This window comes from Triticum aestivum, chromosome 1B (assembly GCF_018294505.1).
Source record: "Triticum aestivum cultivar Chinese Spring chromosome 1B, IWGSC CS RefSeq v2.1, whole genome shotgun sequence".
Taxonomy (NCBI): Eukaryota; Viridiplantae; Streptophyta; class Magnoliopsida; order Poales; family Poaceae; genus Triticum; species Triticum aestivum.
The window spans coordinates 557,876,266-557,893,018 of record NC_057795.1 but is presented as its reverse complement, the minus strand read 5'-3'; the positions used below and the strand labels follow the sequence as shown (position 1 = coordinate 557,893,018).

Sequence of the window (16,753 nt, the reverse complement as noted above, 5' to 3'; positions counted from 1 at the left end):
AGTTTGTCATCAATCACCAAAAAGGGGGAGATTGTAAGTGCATCTAGTGCCACCCCTAGTTGGTTTTGGAGTATTGACGACAAACTTGGTTGAGGGACTAATGTGTTTGTGAGAATTGCAGGATAACACAGGTAGTAGTCCCATATTGATTCGGTTTACCTACCAGAGATGACCCCTAAAAATGTGTGAAGACATTGAAGACAATGGTGGTCTGTGAAGATATTCACATTGAAGACTATGACATGAGAAGACATCGCATGAAGACTATGGAGTGCGAAGACATAGTTGTTTCGTAGTTTCCTTTTCTTCCTTGTTGAGTCATAGGAACCACCGTACTGTTAAGTGGGGTCCAAGTGAATGAAGTCAGAGTGACTGAAGTGATGCTCAACCAAATCCTATGTCTTCGAGCGAAGACAATGAGAGCAAATCTTATCCAGAGCTGGATGAGTCATCTTTACTTGTAGCCCAAGTCAAGTTGTCGCGTGTGTTTGAAATCTGACCATTGGACACGTGTCAGTTCCTTAGTGACCTAGGGTCATTTTGGACAAATCGGGTCAGGTTGCCTCCTGGCTATAAATAGCCTACCCCCTACACCATAAATTGGTGGCTGCTTAGAGTTAGTGCACGACTTTTGTCATTTGAGAGCAATCCACCTCTGAAGCCTTTGAGAGAGTAATCCTTGCAAGGACAAAGCCCAAAACACCCAAAGCCAAAGAGTGTTAGGCATCACTGAAATCTTTTTGTTTGCATGATCTGAAGACTTATTACATTTGAGGACTGTGAATCCTCCAGCCGGTTAGGCGTCGCGTTCTAAGCATCAAAGAGTCATTGTGGATTGCCAGTGAACGAAGTCTATGAAGGTTTGGAAGTCTCCCTTGAAGACTTACCAGAGTGATTGGGCGAGGACTAAGTGTTCTTAGCTCAAGGGGAATAAGGTGAAGACACGGTCTTCTGAGTTGAATCTCAACCTCCCTAACCAGACGTACAGTTGTCACTGGAACTGGTCCAACAAATCCCTGTCCTCTCCGAGCAACCGGTTCCATCTTTCACCTCTCATTACTTATAGTTTGTCTTCGTGAAGTCATTGCCCATTTGTCTGATCTGATTGACTTCACTGAGTGAAGATTGTTTACTGTTTGGCTTCATACTATCTTCCATCATGATCCTTACCACCTAGCTGTTGATAGTCTTCGTGCTTTCACTTCATTGCTTATTTTACTATGGCTTGTCTAGTGTAGTCTACCTTCCGTTGCATATCAATAGGTTCATTTCTATTGTTTGTCTTCAAAGCACCTGTCTTTTGAAGACTTACATAAAAATCGCCTATTCACCCCCCTCTAGTCGAATACTAGCACTTTCACTCATCCTCATCATTGTATATCTAACATGAAGTACTTGCCAAAGAAATGGGGATCATCATGCCACGCAAAATACCCATAGCCTTCATTCTGAATCAACAATTAATTCAATCAAAGAAAGAAGAAGAGAACTCAAATAAAATTGAGGGAAATCGGATGAACAGAGTAATATCAGTAGCTTACAATTCCAGGATTCTTGTCGCTCCAAGATATCCAGCAGGGAGGCTTCTTTCGCGACATGCAGTAGCCTTCCCTCGCCGGCGGGTACCCATCGGGTTCTCCGGGCACCGGCGACCTAGATACTGCCTTGCCACGGCGTCCTCTGCCTGAGTACGTCGAACCAGAGGGAGTACTCAACCGGAGGAGGAGGAGAAGGAGGGGAAGGAGGAGAAGCCATCGTTGTTTGCTCAGGCGGCCCTCGCCTACCTTCCCTGAACCACCACCGCCGCCCGTCCTCGAACCCTACTTTTTCTCCCCGCCGATAGTTCTGATTTGCTACCCCCATTGCAACTAAATTGAACATTGAAAGGGGGCTAGCTACATTCCAACATGGCATCTGATTAAGCCACAATCCGTGCCATGTCAGTTAACCCGGAGCACAAACGAGCTTTTGCCAAAAATCAACCAGGATACGCGGGATTAGAAAGGATAGGGTGATGATTTCAGGGATTCAGACTTCAGGGTCGTTTTCAGACTTTGAGTACGAGTATAAGGTTTTTTTAGACTTCTCTCATTGCTAAATGGAAGAAAATCAAATTGGCATACACACGATCGGCAAAATCTCGTGTTTGCATGTCATGGTCTCACGTAGTCACGTAGTCAAGTGTTTATGACTCTTCTACGACACAACTATACACATTGACATACATATCAGACACGTGTTGAAATTCTATTCCGAACACATTCAAAAATAGTCATAGGGGTGTGGAATTCTTCATAAAATCCAAAGTTCTTTAAACTACGAACAAATTCATGTTGTATTAAAAAAAGTCAGAGGATATGTTGTACTCCCTCCGTCTGAAAATATTTGTCATCTAAATGGACAAAAAGGGATGTATCTAGAACTAAAATACATCTAGATGCATCTCCTTTTATTTATTTTGACGATAAGTATTTCCGGACGGAGGGAGTATTTTAAACAAGTTCAATTCACTAAACTATGAACAGATACATGTGTCATAACAACAACAAGATTAAATGCATGCATCATACAGAAGCGGGAAGAGTGTGGAATTATTCCCAAAATGGACACATCCCTATCATTTTGGTTGTCGGAGTAGAAGTGTTCCTGGTGGGAGTAGTCGGACGTTACCGACCACTGGCAATTGTCGCAGAAGTTGTAGCACCGTCGCGGCCATGACCATAACCGACCTTGTAACCACACACAGATGGACAACGCCCCGGCATTCGACCTGTTGATGGTGGACGGAGGCGCAATGAGGAAGGGGACGGGATTGGCGCATGAGAACCACTTCCATCATTGTCGAATGCGCTACATCTTCAAGTTCCTGCTCCCGCATCAGAGTCGCGGGGGTGGATGTCGTCATCGCCGAAGTGTAGCGCCTTCTCATTGTCCTATGGGTATGGCATGGAGGTTCGCTGGGAGGAGGCTCTCTGATGGTGGTGGAGATGAGACACCGAGGACAGCTGCGTGAAGGAGGATAAGCAAGGAGAGGTCAAGGAGTAGAAAGCAAGTGCTAGTCACAAGTACTAAGGCGAGAGAGACAACTATCTGGAGGACCGACGTTTGGGAACATGGCGGCGGCGATGCCTCCCTCCTATTCACCTATGGTTAGCATTAGGGCAGGAAGGGTCGATAGGGACTCGAGAGCTAAGCATGAGGTTTTTTCTCTCTGCTATTGTGTCGAGCGGGGGAAGGGGCTTAGGGGGAATTTGAGGTCTTCACTAGTTTTCTTTTCATCTTTAGACAATGACATCTAGGTCTCGCGTCTCATGACATTATGTAGTTTTTTTTGCATGGTAATACGTGTCTTATTCATATCATAAAGAATAAAGTACAAGTCATGTAAGGACCGACATGACAAAACTAAAAAGATAGCAGAACATCTATGAGCTTGACACCAACACCCGTCACCTGCCTTCGACACCGCCACATCAGCCACCGAAGAAAATAATAACGGATCACCTCCTCAACCGAGCTCGACGCGGCTCCATCGCTGATACGCAGCTTTGCGGACCTCCAAGGTGGCTCAGCAAAAGTGAAGCCATTGCCGTTGAATGAATCAGACCGGGGCAACACTGCGGACACGCCATCGAACTCCAGATCTGGCACCCCACCACGACTAAGATGCCGAAGGAGGAAACCATACCTGCCATCCACGAACCACGAACCCAGCACACGTTCTGTCTTCCAGATGTCGTCGATGCAGACCACAATCTGCATCCGTTCTTGGACTATCTCCCAAGCTCCGCGTCGACGCTGGAGCAAACATCGTCGCAACGACGGAGCCCGATGACACAGTTCCGCCACGAGGATGCCGCCACCGCCACGCCATCCTTACTTGAACAGACTGGTTTCCAAATCCATCCCCAACCACAGGACCGATGACCTCGTCAGGGAAGGATCCAAAGAATCTTTATTCAGCACCATCATCGTCGCCGCCGAAGCCAAGACGATGAACAACCTAAAAACATAGACTACAAGGGAGTAAAAACGATTCACGCGCGTGGATCCGGCAACCCCCCTACCACCAATGACCGAGGTCGCCGGCGGAGGGGAGCTGCCGGAGAAAGGCGCTGAAAGATGACATCTCCTGGCGGCGGCTAGGGTTCCAGCCGCCAGGGAGAGAAAAACGATCTGACATATATGTAGTTGGGTATGTGTATATGCGCATACGAGTTCTGCCTTTTAGTACCCGTACGCGCTCTACGTGAAGGATACAATTTTCACCATTTATATACTCAACGGTATTTATTTTTCATATACCCTTGTTCTAGTGGAGTTTTTTTTCTTTTCCGTCAGGCGTACTGGTATTGAGTACCCATTGCCCGTCGAGATCATAGTAGCGTGCTGCAAACCCCGTGCTCCAAGTGACGCCCCACGGTGTGGTGAGCAAGCCATGACGGAGATGAGACGCCGAAGCTACAACTGTGGGTTGGCGGAGCTGCGAAACGGGGTGGCCCATCCAATGGTGGGAGAAGCCGATCCAATGGTGCACAGAAGCCTGATCGTACGGCTCGCTGGGGTGGCCGATCGAAGCTGCGATCGACCGACCGACGCAGAGCATCGACCCGTGTGGTAATTTCTTTCCCCGGACGTGCGACCTCATCACCGGAGAGAGCAGCTGAACTGCCCAACACAGATCGGACCCAACCGCCCTCCGGCGCCCGGCGATGGAGATCCCCACCGCCACCATCCATCGCCTCCTATCCTCCATTCGGGAGGGCACCACGGCCGCGCCCCCTGCCCCTACCTTTCCCTCCGTTGCCGACGCCGTCGCCGCCTTCGAACCCGATGCCTCACCGGAGCTCCTGTGCGGGCGCTGCGGCGCAGCGGGCGGCCTCCTCCGTGGCGCGCAGTCCGCCGTCTGCGTCTACTGCGGGTCCCCTAGGCGGGGGGAGGGCGATGGTATCGCCTTCCGAGGCAGTGCGGCCTACCAGTGGCTGCTCGGCTCGCTCCGGCTTGATGGATCTGTGAGCTCCTTTTCTGGCTTCGTCTCCTCCATCGATCTGTTACTGTTGTTGTGCTAATTGGCGACTCTAGTGGAATGCCGTTCCTTCGTAGTCTAAAGCCGTAGATTTGGCATTTGGGCTTCTTCCCTTAAGATCTTTAGTGGCAGGGTTCATGTCGAAATAGGGAAGCACTGAGTCAAAAAAATGGGGTGCTTGTTTATGGAGCTGATCCTTGGAAATGATGCTTTGTTTTAATGTGGATGTAACATGGAAAATTTGGCAGAATTGTGAGTGCCATTTGAATTTAGAGACGCTTGCTGTTTCTTTTCTTCCAAAGAAGGAACTAGAAGTTTAAAAGAGAAATTGAGGAATTGCAAACAGGTCTTTGTTAGTAGCAGAAAATGTGGCTTAGACCTGTGGAGTTGGATTTCCCAATTTAGTCATGAAAGAAATTCTCCTCCAGGCCAATAGGAAATTAGCTTCCAAGCTAGCTGATAACAAAAAAGAAAGAGATGTCATACTATCAAGCACAGGACATGTTCTCCAACATGCGTATTGTAGTTAAAGCTGAGTCTTTTCAACTGCAATGCAATTCTTCTTTTTCTACAGTCATTAGCTTATTATGTAGGATATTTTTTTGTTGTTGTGAAGAATGTGTAATGTAAATAATGCATTTGAAATTAATCATTTTATGGTATAATAGGAAAACAATTGCCAGGTCACCACTTTCCAGTTTCTCTTTTCAATACAACTATTCCTTATGTTAGTACTCCCTCCAATCCATATAATAGGAGTAACTTTTTGCATGTTTCTTCCACAAAATAATTCATAGAATTGAAAAACTGGTTGCTTCACAAGGCTGTAGCAATGGTATCTTAGCAATCCTTCCCTAACTCGGTTGATTCATGATGCGACGGTTGAGCCTCTCACTGGATTTTAGTACCCGTTCTGTGGAATTTATTTTTGCGTGATCTGAGTAGCCTAATTGGAAATTTCTTGCTTGTGGTCTGCTCTCCTAGAAGGCCACTGCACTACTTTAGGTGAATTATTGATCTAGAAGTTCCATAGTCCTCCTTATGATATATACCTTATGTGCTTGCCAACAATGTGATGAGGTACAATATAGAAAAGTAAAGTAAAAAACCAGAAGCTTCTAGATGCTTCTACTCCATTCTAGATAAATTGGTCCTTAAGTCATATGTTGTTTTATTTGTTTGTTTTCTTAACCTTTAAATAATGGTTTCGGAGTGTTCTAGCTACGAGTAGAAGCTGGACCTTAAGTAATGTTTTCTCGGATCTTCTATTTATGAGTTTAAGTTGAGATGTGAAGGCTTCACAAAGCCTATAAATAGAGGTCCTCACTTCTAGTTTGTAACTCAACCCATGTACCCACTACCTATGAACTTGGTGTTCTTATCTAAGATCTTTTACTAGAACTTGTGTTCTAGGAGTTTTGGAGTGAACTCCTGCTGCAGTATCGGCCTATATTTGCCTCTAGAGCGATATCTAGCGCATCACGTCGAAGTAGTTCCTTCAACACTAGTGCTGTACACTTTGTAGCAGCAAGGTGGAGTTGTTCCTCCACAACCTTGTGCTGCTTCACAATGACCTTATAACAGCATATTCTCGAGAATGTGTGAAAACCTCAATTACATCAAGTTGGAAACTAGAAGCTTTTCTTATTAAGCTGCAGCTTAAATTGGAGAGCTGTTGGGAAACTGTTTTGCGCAGCTTCAGTTCCCTAAAGTAGATGCATGTCTAGTATCTAATGAGTCTTTGTCCTGCCGTATTTACTAACCTGGGGTTTTAGTTTGTTAGCACTTGATGATTTGTAGACCAAAAGATCGTCCAAGGGGAGGAGCCTATACCTCTCAGATATGATTACTTGACTATTACAACAAGTTCTGCCTTATACTAGACCAATGGAGAAGCATTTTCTCTTCTTTTTTTGCAAAAGCAACAGAGAAGCTGCCCTAGAAAGCTTCGTCAAACAGGCCCTAGGGCACATATTTTCTGATCGAGAAGCTGAAACTATCTAGATTTATCTCCATTGTGGCCTAAGTGAATCTGTCTTTCACATATTTCTCAAAGTTATTAAATCTAGATCTATATAGATTTATAACATATAACAGTGCTTCAATTGACACAGTGTTTGATGTCACGCCCGATGTTGAATGACACAAATGTCTAGGAACCATGCATTAGTTGTCTCAAATGCTGTCTAAAGTATGATTCGTATTTTAATAAATCTGACAACATGCTTATCTAGATGTATTGTGACTAATATAGTTATATACCACGTAGTCGTTTGGGTGCTTACTCGGTCACTCACCACATGGACAATTTAAAGCCATTTCTAGAGCATGTGCTGCATGTGCCATCGAGAGCATGGCTCTTATACTTACCATTGTAATACTGGACTCTGGATTGTTTCAGTAAGCTCGAGCTCCCATTAAACTCGGTTGATCTTGTGGAGTCTAGACCAATGAAAGTTAAGGCATGTCTGTTGTTGGTATTTACCTCTCCAAGATTTGCACTAGACTTCCATTCTGTTTTTACACTGTGTATGCAGGATACATAGTCTGATATCTGAATCTTAACCCTGGTGCTATCTGTAGCTGATGGTTGTTTTTGCCCCTCATTCAGGCTCTCGTAGAATTTGATGGCGACTCTACTGATTCAAATAAAAGCAAGGAGACACCAAAGAGTGGGTTGGTCTTATCCGATCTTCTGGACTTAAAACTTACTTTCCCCCCAGAGAATAGGGAAATATCTGGAAGTTCCACAAGCAACAAACAACCATCAGTTGCCTGCATACTAGATTTGCCTGGTGTTAACCTGGACTCATTTTCCATTGAAAGGAAAAAGGAGATAGCTGCCAGCACTGCTGCTCTTCCTCCAACTCATACTATGGTGCAGGAAAAGCATAGCAGAAGTCATGAATCCAGTAGCTCAGAGATGCATATTACATCGAAAGGCTTTGATTCCTTAAGGACAAAAACAGGTTCTCAAAGCACAAATCAAATGGAATCTACTACGGCATTTGCAAATTGGGATGCTCACTTTCAGTCTACTGGCTCAGGAAGTGTTGTTGGAGACTCCAAGCAACTGGACCTATTTCAGAGCGCCTCAGTTGCTGAGCCTTCTAATTTTCCAGTTTCTGGGACTGCCATCAGACCGGTATTAGCTGCTGGAAATCAAACAAACATAGAATCAGAAGATTTAGCTTCAGCATTAAATGTAGACAACCTTTCCATTCAAAAGGTTGTCTCAGCTAATGCAGAGACTAACCTTAGGATGGTTGCCGGAAACAATGTTGCTGAGTTCACTGGGTCCTCCCTTGACAAGAATTCAGTTGAGAACAGTGAATTGTCTGGAAGGAGTGACATCGGAGTCAGTACTGATGAAGCTTTTGATGACTGGCAAGAATTTACAGAAGGTGGAAATCAGGGCACAGTATCAAATGTTGGAGAGCATACAGAGAGGCCTTTAGTGAGCGACTCCTCAGAAATAAAAGGAACGGACCCCTTGCCCATAGGAAGCATGGAATCATCGAACAATGTTGCAGAGTCTGATGATTGGCAAGCTTTTGCACAAAGTTCTGCTCAAGGAGATTCAGTGAAACTGGTGGAAGAATCATCGAGTGGTCAAGGACGAGATGGTATGGGAAATCCAGTTGCAGAGCTAGAACATTCTTTAGAAGCTCATGCTGTTGATTTATGGCCTGCTGGTAATGTCAAAGAACATAATTCTACAGAAATTGTTGAGCAAACTGATGATTCTTTTGATGACTGGCAAGATTTTACCACCCCTGGTCAAGCACGGGTTGCTTCATTCAATGAAGCTGGAAAATTGACGGGAGAAATAGATGTGGACTCATGGTTCACAGAAAATACTAGGGAATCAAGTAGTACTGGCTTGGTGAATGGGAATAATATCATGATGGATGATTGGCAAGGTTTTGCTGGTTCAGATCAAACACAGCAAAGTTCATATAATGTAGGTGGTGAACTGATGGATATTTCATTTGAGCAGCTTGATGGAACTGGCCCTGTGCAATTACCGGCAAATGTCAGCAGTAACAAAACTACAAATATAGTTTCAGCAAATATGGAAGACAATACATTTGATATTTGGCAAGATGTTGCCGCACCACGTCACCAACAGAAAAGCATATCTAATCTTGGGAGAGAAACGACTGGTGTCTCGTCTGTGCCTGCTAAAGAAATTGACTCCATGGATTTGTGGCTAACCAGCAATATCAAGGAATCTAACAGCTGCAGCACAGATGTTAGTGGAATTCACGAGTCACCCGATACATGGCAAGATTATGCTAGTTTTGGTCAAGCACAGGGAAATATGAAAATTCCTGTGGAAGGACAGTTCGTCAAAGATCCTTCAGGAGCTGAACCTGTGGACTTGTGGTCTTCAAGCCATACAGAGCAGTTTAAGAACCTTGAGCAGATAAATGCGAATAATGACCCATTTGATGAGTGGCAAGATTTCAAAAACTCTCCTGAGCTGGAAACAAGCTTACAAGGTCAGCCAGGTGCTCCATTGTCTGATAAACCCTCAGTATTGGCGGCTGATATGACAGGGCTAGAATTTGGAAGCTTTCCACAGTCTGTTCCATCCCAACGCCAAATACATAATAAACAAGATAATTCTAATGAAGCAAATGCAGCTCCACCGGGCGAACACGAAAGGTTAGTGATAGTGTACATTTTTTAAGCTGAGCGCATATTCTTTTGTTCATGGATTGGGTATAACTGTATACTTGATTAGTTATGCTTGATGCTTCTAAAGCAAATAAGCAATACAGAAATGGTCAAATAAGTGTGTAGTTTTTAACTTGAGGACTAAAGCTAGACAAGCCCAGATCCTTATTTATGCATTATAGCTAGTCAAGCTGTCAGAGATGGAGATGGATGATCTCGGCGGGATGTCAGGATCGGATCTAATAATATGCTAAACTACACTTCTAGGGTTTTCAAAGAGGTTGAAGGTCCTACATCGTTTAATGGGGACGCCCTTATATAGGGGTCTTGGTTGGTGGGCGCCATCCTGGACCTCTCCATCTTTGGTAATGGCAGGACTTCTCTTAAGAAAACCTAGAGTGGTGACTTCTCTTAAGAAAACCTGGAGTGGCATGTCTATGGGAACCGGTCGTGCAGGCATGGGCCCTTCGTATCACACATATACGTGCAAATGCGGCCCAAAACGTAATACACATGGCACAGGAATACGGTGAAACCACTTCCCCTTGACATTTAGAACACACATATTTCTTTCCACAAAATTCAGAAAATTTTGAACTGTTTATATTTTTTTTTGAATATCCCGTTTCCTGGGGCTTTCTTTCTATGTTTACATTGAGCCATAGGTTCAAAATTCGTGTTATTTTGCAATGGTAAACCATTTGAAGCCACACCACCAATAATCCACTTAATAACCTGGTTCTGAATTTCTGTCCAGCAAGCAGCACCGTCGCATGCCTATTTGTTGTTGCATTTTGCTCCATTTTTAGGTCAATTCATCCTTACAATTGCCAGAACGAAGTAGGTGAATGATTGGTTGTGAGATATATTGCAGGCCATGTTGTATAATATTTAGTATCTCACTCAATCCCGTTCGTGATATATGATTGATCACATATTACACGTTTTCACCATGTGCAGGATGGGCGTAATGCAGCAGATGGGTGATGTTGATGCATTGTCTGCAACAAGTCATGACAGTAAATCCAGACCAAAATCAGAAGCTGGCAATGCAAATGTGGAGAAATTGCTGTCTCAGATGCATGATCTCTCCTTTATGTTGAAGGACGAACTTTCTGTCCCTGCTAAGTCAGCAGGTCGCTCCGAGCCCTGAAAGTTCCTGAGGTTCACGGCAACAATGTGCTATTTGCAATACCGAGACGGACTTAAGGTGGAGCTCCAGCCTTTCTCTTGCAGAACCAACCACATCAAATATCTCATGTTGTAAATTTACGTGGAGAATAATCCTGTTTTTCCAATGGAACACGTCTCTTCTTATATCAGTACCCTGATCGGTGGAGAATTCTAGCAATTTTCTCCGTTACATTGATCGGCAGAGTATTGTTGAATTTCCCCTGTCTTATTAGCTAGGAGAGAACCCAGATCCCGAAGCCCCACTGTGACAAGTTTTTTCTTCTTATTACTGCGGAGTTGAGGCCGGAGTCGTTGGTTTTGTTATGTATGTATCATTTCCGAGCCTGTATATGTTGTATACGAAGACTGAAAACAAGATGTCCAGCCTATTCTGTGTTTTTCTTTTCTTGAAACCATTTTGCTCTTTTTCGAGATTGTCTGCAAGACTCGTGCTGGTATGTTAAAGGAAAAATGATTACTCTCGCTGATGGTAGCCTCATCCTGTTTGCTGCTGACATATTGTACCTTACATGTATCCATTTCCATTAATTGTCATCCTAAGCAAATCGTGATATCTGGCGAAGGACTTGTCAGACTTGCTGCGACTGCCCCGCTGTATGTATTCTCCTGGGGTTTTAGTTTGTTAGCTCTTGATGATTTGTAGACCCGAAGATCGTCCAGACGAGGAGCCTATGTCTCTCAGATATGATTGCTTAACAAGTTCTGCCTTGTACTAGACCAATGGTGAAGCATTTTCTCTTCTTTTTCTGCGAAAGCAGCAGAGAAGCTGCCCTACAAAGCTTCGTCAAACAGGCTAACACATTTCCCATCGAGAAGCTGAAATCATTTAGATTTGTCTCAATTGCGGCCTAAGCGAATCTGTCTTGTTATGACATTTTTCTCAAAAGTTATCTTTAGTACTTAGTAATTATCAATGCAATTAGGAGTTAATACATGTAACTGCATTAAGATTTACTACTACCCTCTGTACCGAAATAGTTGTCGTTGGAGTAGGTGAACTTCAGCTACTCCAACGACAACTATTTCGATACAGAGGGAGTATATAACACTGGTTCAATTGAACCGGTGTTTTTTCTTTTCTTGAAATGGAACACTAGGATTCCGCACTTCACACCGGCTCAGCAATATAGCTGGCCATCATAACCCTTTGATGTCATGTCCGATGTTGGATGACACAAACGTCTAGGAATCATGGACTAGATGTCTAAAATGTCTAAAATGGTGTCTCGATGCCCTCGCCACTCCATTCCCTCGTGCGCTGCCACCTAGCCCTCCTACTTGCCCTGCACCGGCTCTCGTACTCGAATATTGTAATTCTGGGGGTTGTCGGGTGTTTGTTTTGTCAAACGGAAAGAGCGGAAAAACTCCATATTGCTGTCGCTTATGTATCATGAACCATGTCTTTGCATCAGTATTGTATGGAACAAGGGATCTGTTCCTTTTCTATGTTCATCCTGCCAAGTGAAAAAACTGGCAATGGAAGGCAATGAATGTTTCTGAATTTTGATTGATCCGCAGAACCCCAATCTGTACATATATTTTGCTGGGGTACTACTGAGACCGGAAGATCAGATATACCACATTTATTTGGCCACTTGACAAACTGTTTAATTTCAATTAAGCATATTACTACAAAGGCCAAACTATTTTCCCAAGTCAAGATTAATGTACTTATGTACATAAAATGGAAAGCTATGTACACTTGTTTTACTGTTTTAACCTGTGTTACTAGCCTATTAGGCGACTGTTTCCTCTTTGGTTTGGCTAGCGACCAGAAGCCCTATCCGCCGGCGCCAAGAGAGCCAACCCTTCTGGCGGCGTTTTCCAGCGCCCCCCCTCCGCCGGCGACCTCTTGGTCATCAGTGGTGGTTGGGGGGGAGGGGGGGTTCGCCGGATCCCGCGCGTGCGGATCATTTCCGCTTTAGGTTTTAGGGCCCTAGTAGCTTTTAGGTTTTTGGATCGTCCGACGTCTTGCCTTCAGCGGCGGCGACGACGGCGGAAATGCTGAATAGAGAAGCTCCGGATTCTTCTTCGGCGAGGCGATCGTCTCTACGGTCGGTGATGGATTTGGGAACCAGTCTGTTCAAGCGGGGATATCGTGGCAGCGGCAACATCCTCGGGCTCTGCCGTTGCAACGGCGTCAGCTCCAACGTCGGCGCAGAGCTTGGGAGGTAGTCTAGGAGCGGATGCAGATTGTGGTCTGCATCGACAATATCTGGAAGACGAAACGTGTGCTGGGTTGGTGGTTGACGGATGACAGATATGGTTTCCTTCTTCGGCGTCTTAGTCATCGCGGGGTGCCTGATTTGGAGTTCGATGGCGTGTCCGGGGTGTTGCCCCGGTCTAATTCATTCAACGGCAATGGCTTCATCTTTGGTGAGCCACCTTGGAGATCCGTAAAGCTGCATATCAGTGATTGAGCTGCGTCGAGTTCGGGTGAGGAGGTGATCCGTTTTTTCTTTTCTTTGGTGACTGTTGTGGTGGTGCCGAAGGCAGATGACAGAAGTTGGTGTCAAGTTCAGAGACGTTCTGCTATCTTTTCAGTTTTGTCATGTCGGTCTTTACATGACTTGTAATTTGATCTTTATGATATGAATGAGACTCGTATTGCCATGCAAAAAAAGCCTATTAGGCCACTCGTTATTACTGCATTATCAGTGGTAAAGAGTAGGTAAAAATAGCTAAATATTAAACATCTTTTCTACCAGCGAGCACACCATAGTCATCTTCAGTTGTGTTTGTAACTATGAAGTATCCTTTTATGTTATGTTGGGTCAACTTCATCTTTCTTAATTATTAACAATTGAGAGAATGAGAATTATTCTTAGTGTTATATGCATTTTGAACAATCATTATTTACTAACTAATGTAAGACATGCCACCTCCCCTGGTGTTGCGTGGTCGCTTGCTGATGGTCATTTGGTAGGGGGACTCCAGATGAGTCAGTGGTGAAGCCACTATTTCGCTGCGTCCTTTCCTCGTGCCATGATACAATGATGGGGTTAATGGTTAGAGTTTATGGAGATTCTATTCTTCATCTCCTCCAAACAAAGGTTCATCCATGGAAGTTCTCGCTTCAACGCAGGAGGAGGTAATTTCCAGGGCTTCTATTTCGACACAAGAGGGTTAGCGGAGGTGACGGTGTTGATTGAATGGCACCTTTCTGCCGATTCCCTCCAGGGCCACCCGATCATCCTCAGGTAGTCTTATTTCTCTTCCCCTCTGTATACGCATCGTCTTGTAATGAATATGATGCCAACCACATTATCTTGTAATTAAGCGGTAATTTTTGCACCTCTCAGAATGAAATGTTCATTGCTACACTCTACTGTGTTGAAACTTTGTCCTTTGCACCTTCTGGTGGTGAAAAGTTTCATGCTTATGAAGTCTCATCGCAGAGCAGCCTAATGAACCATGGTGTTTTCATCCCTATGGTGAATCTATCTGTGTTACCTGTCATTCCAAGCCATGTTCCTTAATTTCAGGTGGCAAGGGCGGTGTGCTACTTCCGCAGAGAGGTTGTTGGGACCCCCAAGTGGAAGGGATGATGTAGTCCAGCAAGCAAGTATTTCCTTGAGTTGAGAAACAAGGTTTATCAAACCAGTAGGACCTATTAGTGCGAAGTTAATGATCAATGCCTGCACACAATTAGCAAACTTAACCTGTCCCCAATTTGGCGAGGAAGGTTGCCAGTTTTCCCGTCTTGCTAGTTATAAGAGTTAATTGTATAGTGTGGATGGAATTGATGATTGCAAGTAAATAATGAAATGGGTTAGATTCTGGACAATGATAAAAGAAAGTGATAGAGATTACAAGCAATAGGGATGAATGGAATGTGATCGATAGCTTCACTAGAGTATCTTTCCAAACATAGCATATGGGTGGTGAACAAATTACAATTGCACATCGATTAAATTATAGTTTTTATGAGTATGATTATTCATGACATGATCACATATAGGCATCATGTCCTTATATCTATAGACTTTACTCAACTATATTTATAGCTAATACTCCACCCCAAGACCGCCATACAATATATAGCATCTCAAAGTATTATGTAAACAGAGTATTATTTTAAGTAAGGTGACCTAATGTGGATAGTGTATTGTCTTTACCTCCAGATATTTCACCGAGACAACTACACAACTATCTATTTATCTTAGTGGCAACAATGTAATACAAAACTTTTCCACTTTCGGTCATGTCACTGTGGTAACTTAGTTGCAAGATTGAATCCAACCAGCATACTCAACTCGCTTGGAGATCATTCATCTAAACCCTGCTAATGCAAGAGTGATCGGAGAGCATATATGTATATAAAATTATGTATCAAAGAAACCAAAAGAACCTAAAAAAATCATGAATATATCTAATCATAAATTTACAATTCATCACACTGCAACAAATACATCAAGAATTACATCAAGTTGACCCAGAGCATCTAAACATCACAGCTCATGAGATCTCTGTATTGAAGAACAAGGAAGATAAGATGTCATCTGGCTACTACTATGGACCCATAGCCAATGGAGGACAACTCAGACATGGTCATGATGGCAACAAGGTTGATGAATATAGCTCCAGTGATGGGTTCCTCCTCTGACAGAGTACCAGAATAGGCCTCCAGATTGGATCACGGTAGAGCAAAGAGGTGCAACAACGGGAAAAACCATTGACAAATATAACAGGGGTTTTCAGGAAAATATTAAGGGATAGGCGATGAGAGGCAGTGGAAAGGTGGTGGGGGTGCCCATGCGGCCCCACCGCATCGCCCCTTGGGCCGCGCCAACAGGGAGCATGGGGACCACAACCCCTAGGTGGGCTCAAGTGCCTTTGGCATCATCCTTTTATGAAACTTCACGATGTATTTTTTTGTTGAATTCTTCTTCCCAAAAAAATGATTTTCCTAAATTGTAGAAAACAACAACTCCCTCTGAGCAATGAATTAATAGGACAATCCAAAAAATGATAAAAATTGGTGCCAAAGCTATGCAATTATGATATAAAAGTATAATCAAACAAGAAAATTTTTTATAGAAACTTTGGAGACATATCAGCATCCCCAAGCTTAATCCCTCCTCAAGCAAAAAATATTTCTCCAGAAGTAAAAAATGATCATTAGGCAAGAAGACAATTTCTGATCATGAATGCTACCTTAACATGAACATGATCAATTTAACATCATCTCTTAAAGTTTTACTTAAAATAACAGCAATACAATGCAATTGCCTACACTTAATAATAAATAAGCAACGTTAGAACATACAAGTAAACAATTATTGCTTTTTATAAATCAACGTGTTAGTTAGAATTCCTGTGCCAAGGTTTAGAAAGAAGGTTAATATTATGTTGGGAACTCAATTTCACTTTTGCCCTTCTCATAATATATACCAGTATTATCATAAACCATACCCAAGGCTGACCATGTGACAATAACTATGCAATCTTTCGGTATCAACCACTACACGCTCATGCAATACTTGAGCGCGAGTCCACACTGCACTTAATGGAAAATAAAGTAATGATGGAGGTTTATAAGAAGTCAAAAAATAAAGAAAGTCTTGCATTGACGCATCTAATCACTAGGCAATGAAGAAGCCTTACAATCGATGTTAATGTAAGGAGTAGTGATTGCCATGCAACATTATGAATGTATACAAGCTCTCCTAAGGACTAGTGGGGTGTGCATCCAACTTGCTTGCACACAAAGACCTAGAGCATTTGAGGAAGCTCATAGTTGGAATATACAAGCCAAGTATAAAAATCCTCAACTAGTATATAACATGAAAAGATGTAGTAGGGCTACTTTAAAGAACATTATGATATCTGCTAAGACTAGGTGCTACT

At 43.5% G+C, this 16,753-nt stretch overlaps 1 protein-coding gene across 1 annotated transcript; it reads left to right on the top strand.

Annotated features, from left to right (window-relative positions):
• The first annotated feature begins 4,647 nt into the window (after positions 1 to 4,647).
• Positions 4,648 to 11,365, top strand: LOC123138135 (uncharacterized). The gene is made up of 3 exons (XM_044558046.1): positions 4,648 to 5,012; positions 7,638 to 9,697; positions 10,670 to 11,365. Exons 1-3 carry the CDS (start codon positions 4,713 to 4,715, stop codon positions 10,860 to 10,862), a joined length of 2,553 nt encoding a protein of 850 aa, XP_044413981.1. The 5' UTR covers positions 4,648 to 4,712; the 3' UTR covers positions 10,863 to 11,365.
• The last annotated feature ends 5,388 nt before the right edge of the window (positions 11,366 to 16,753 follow it).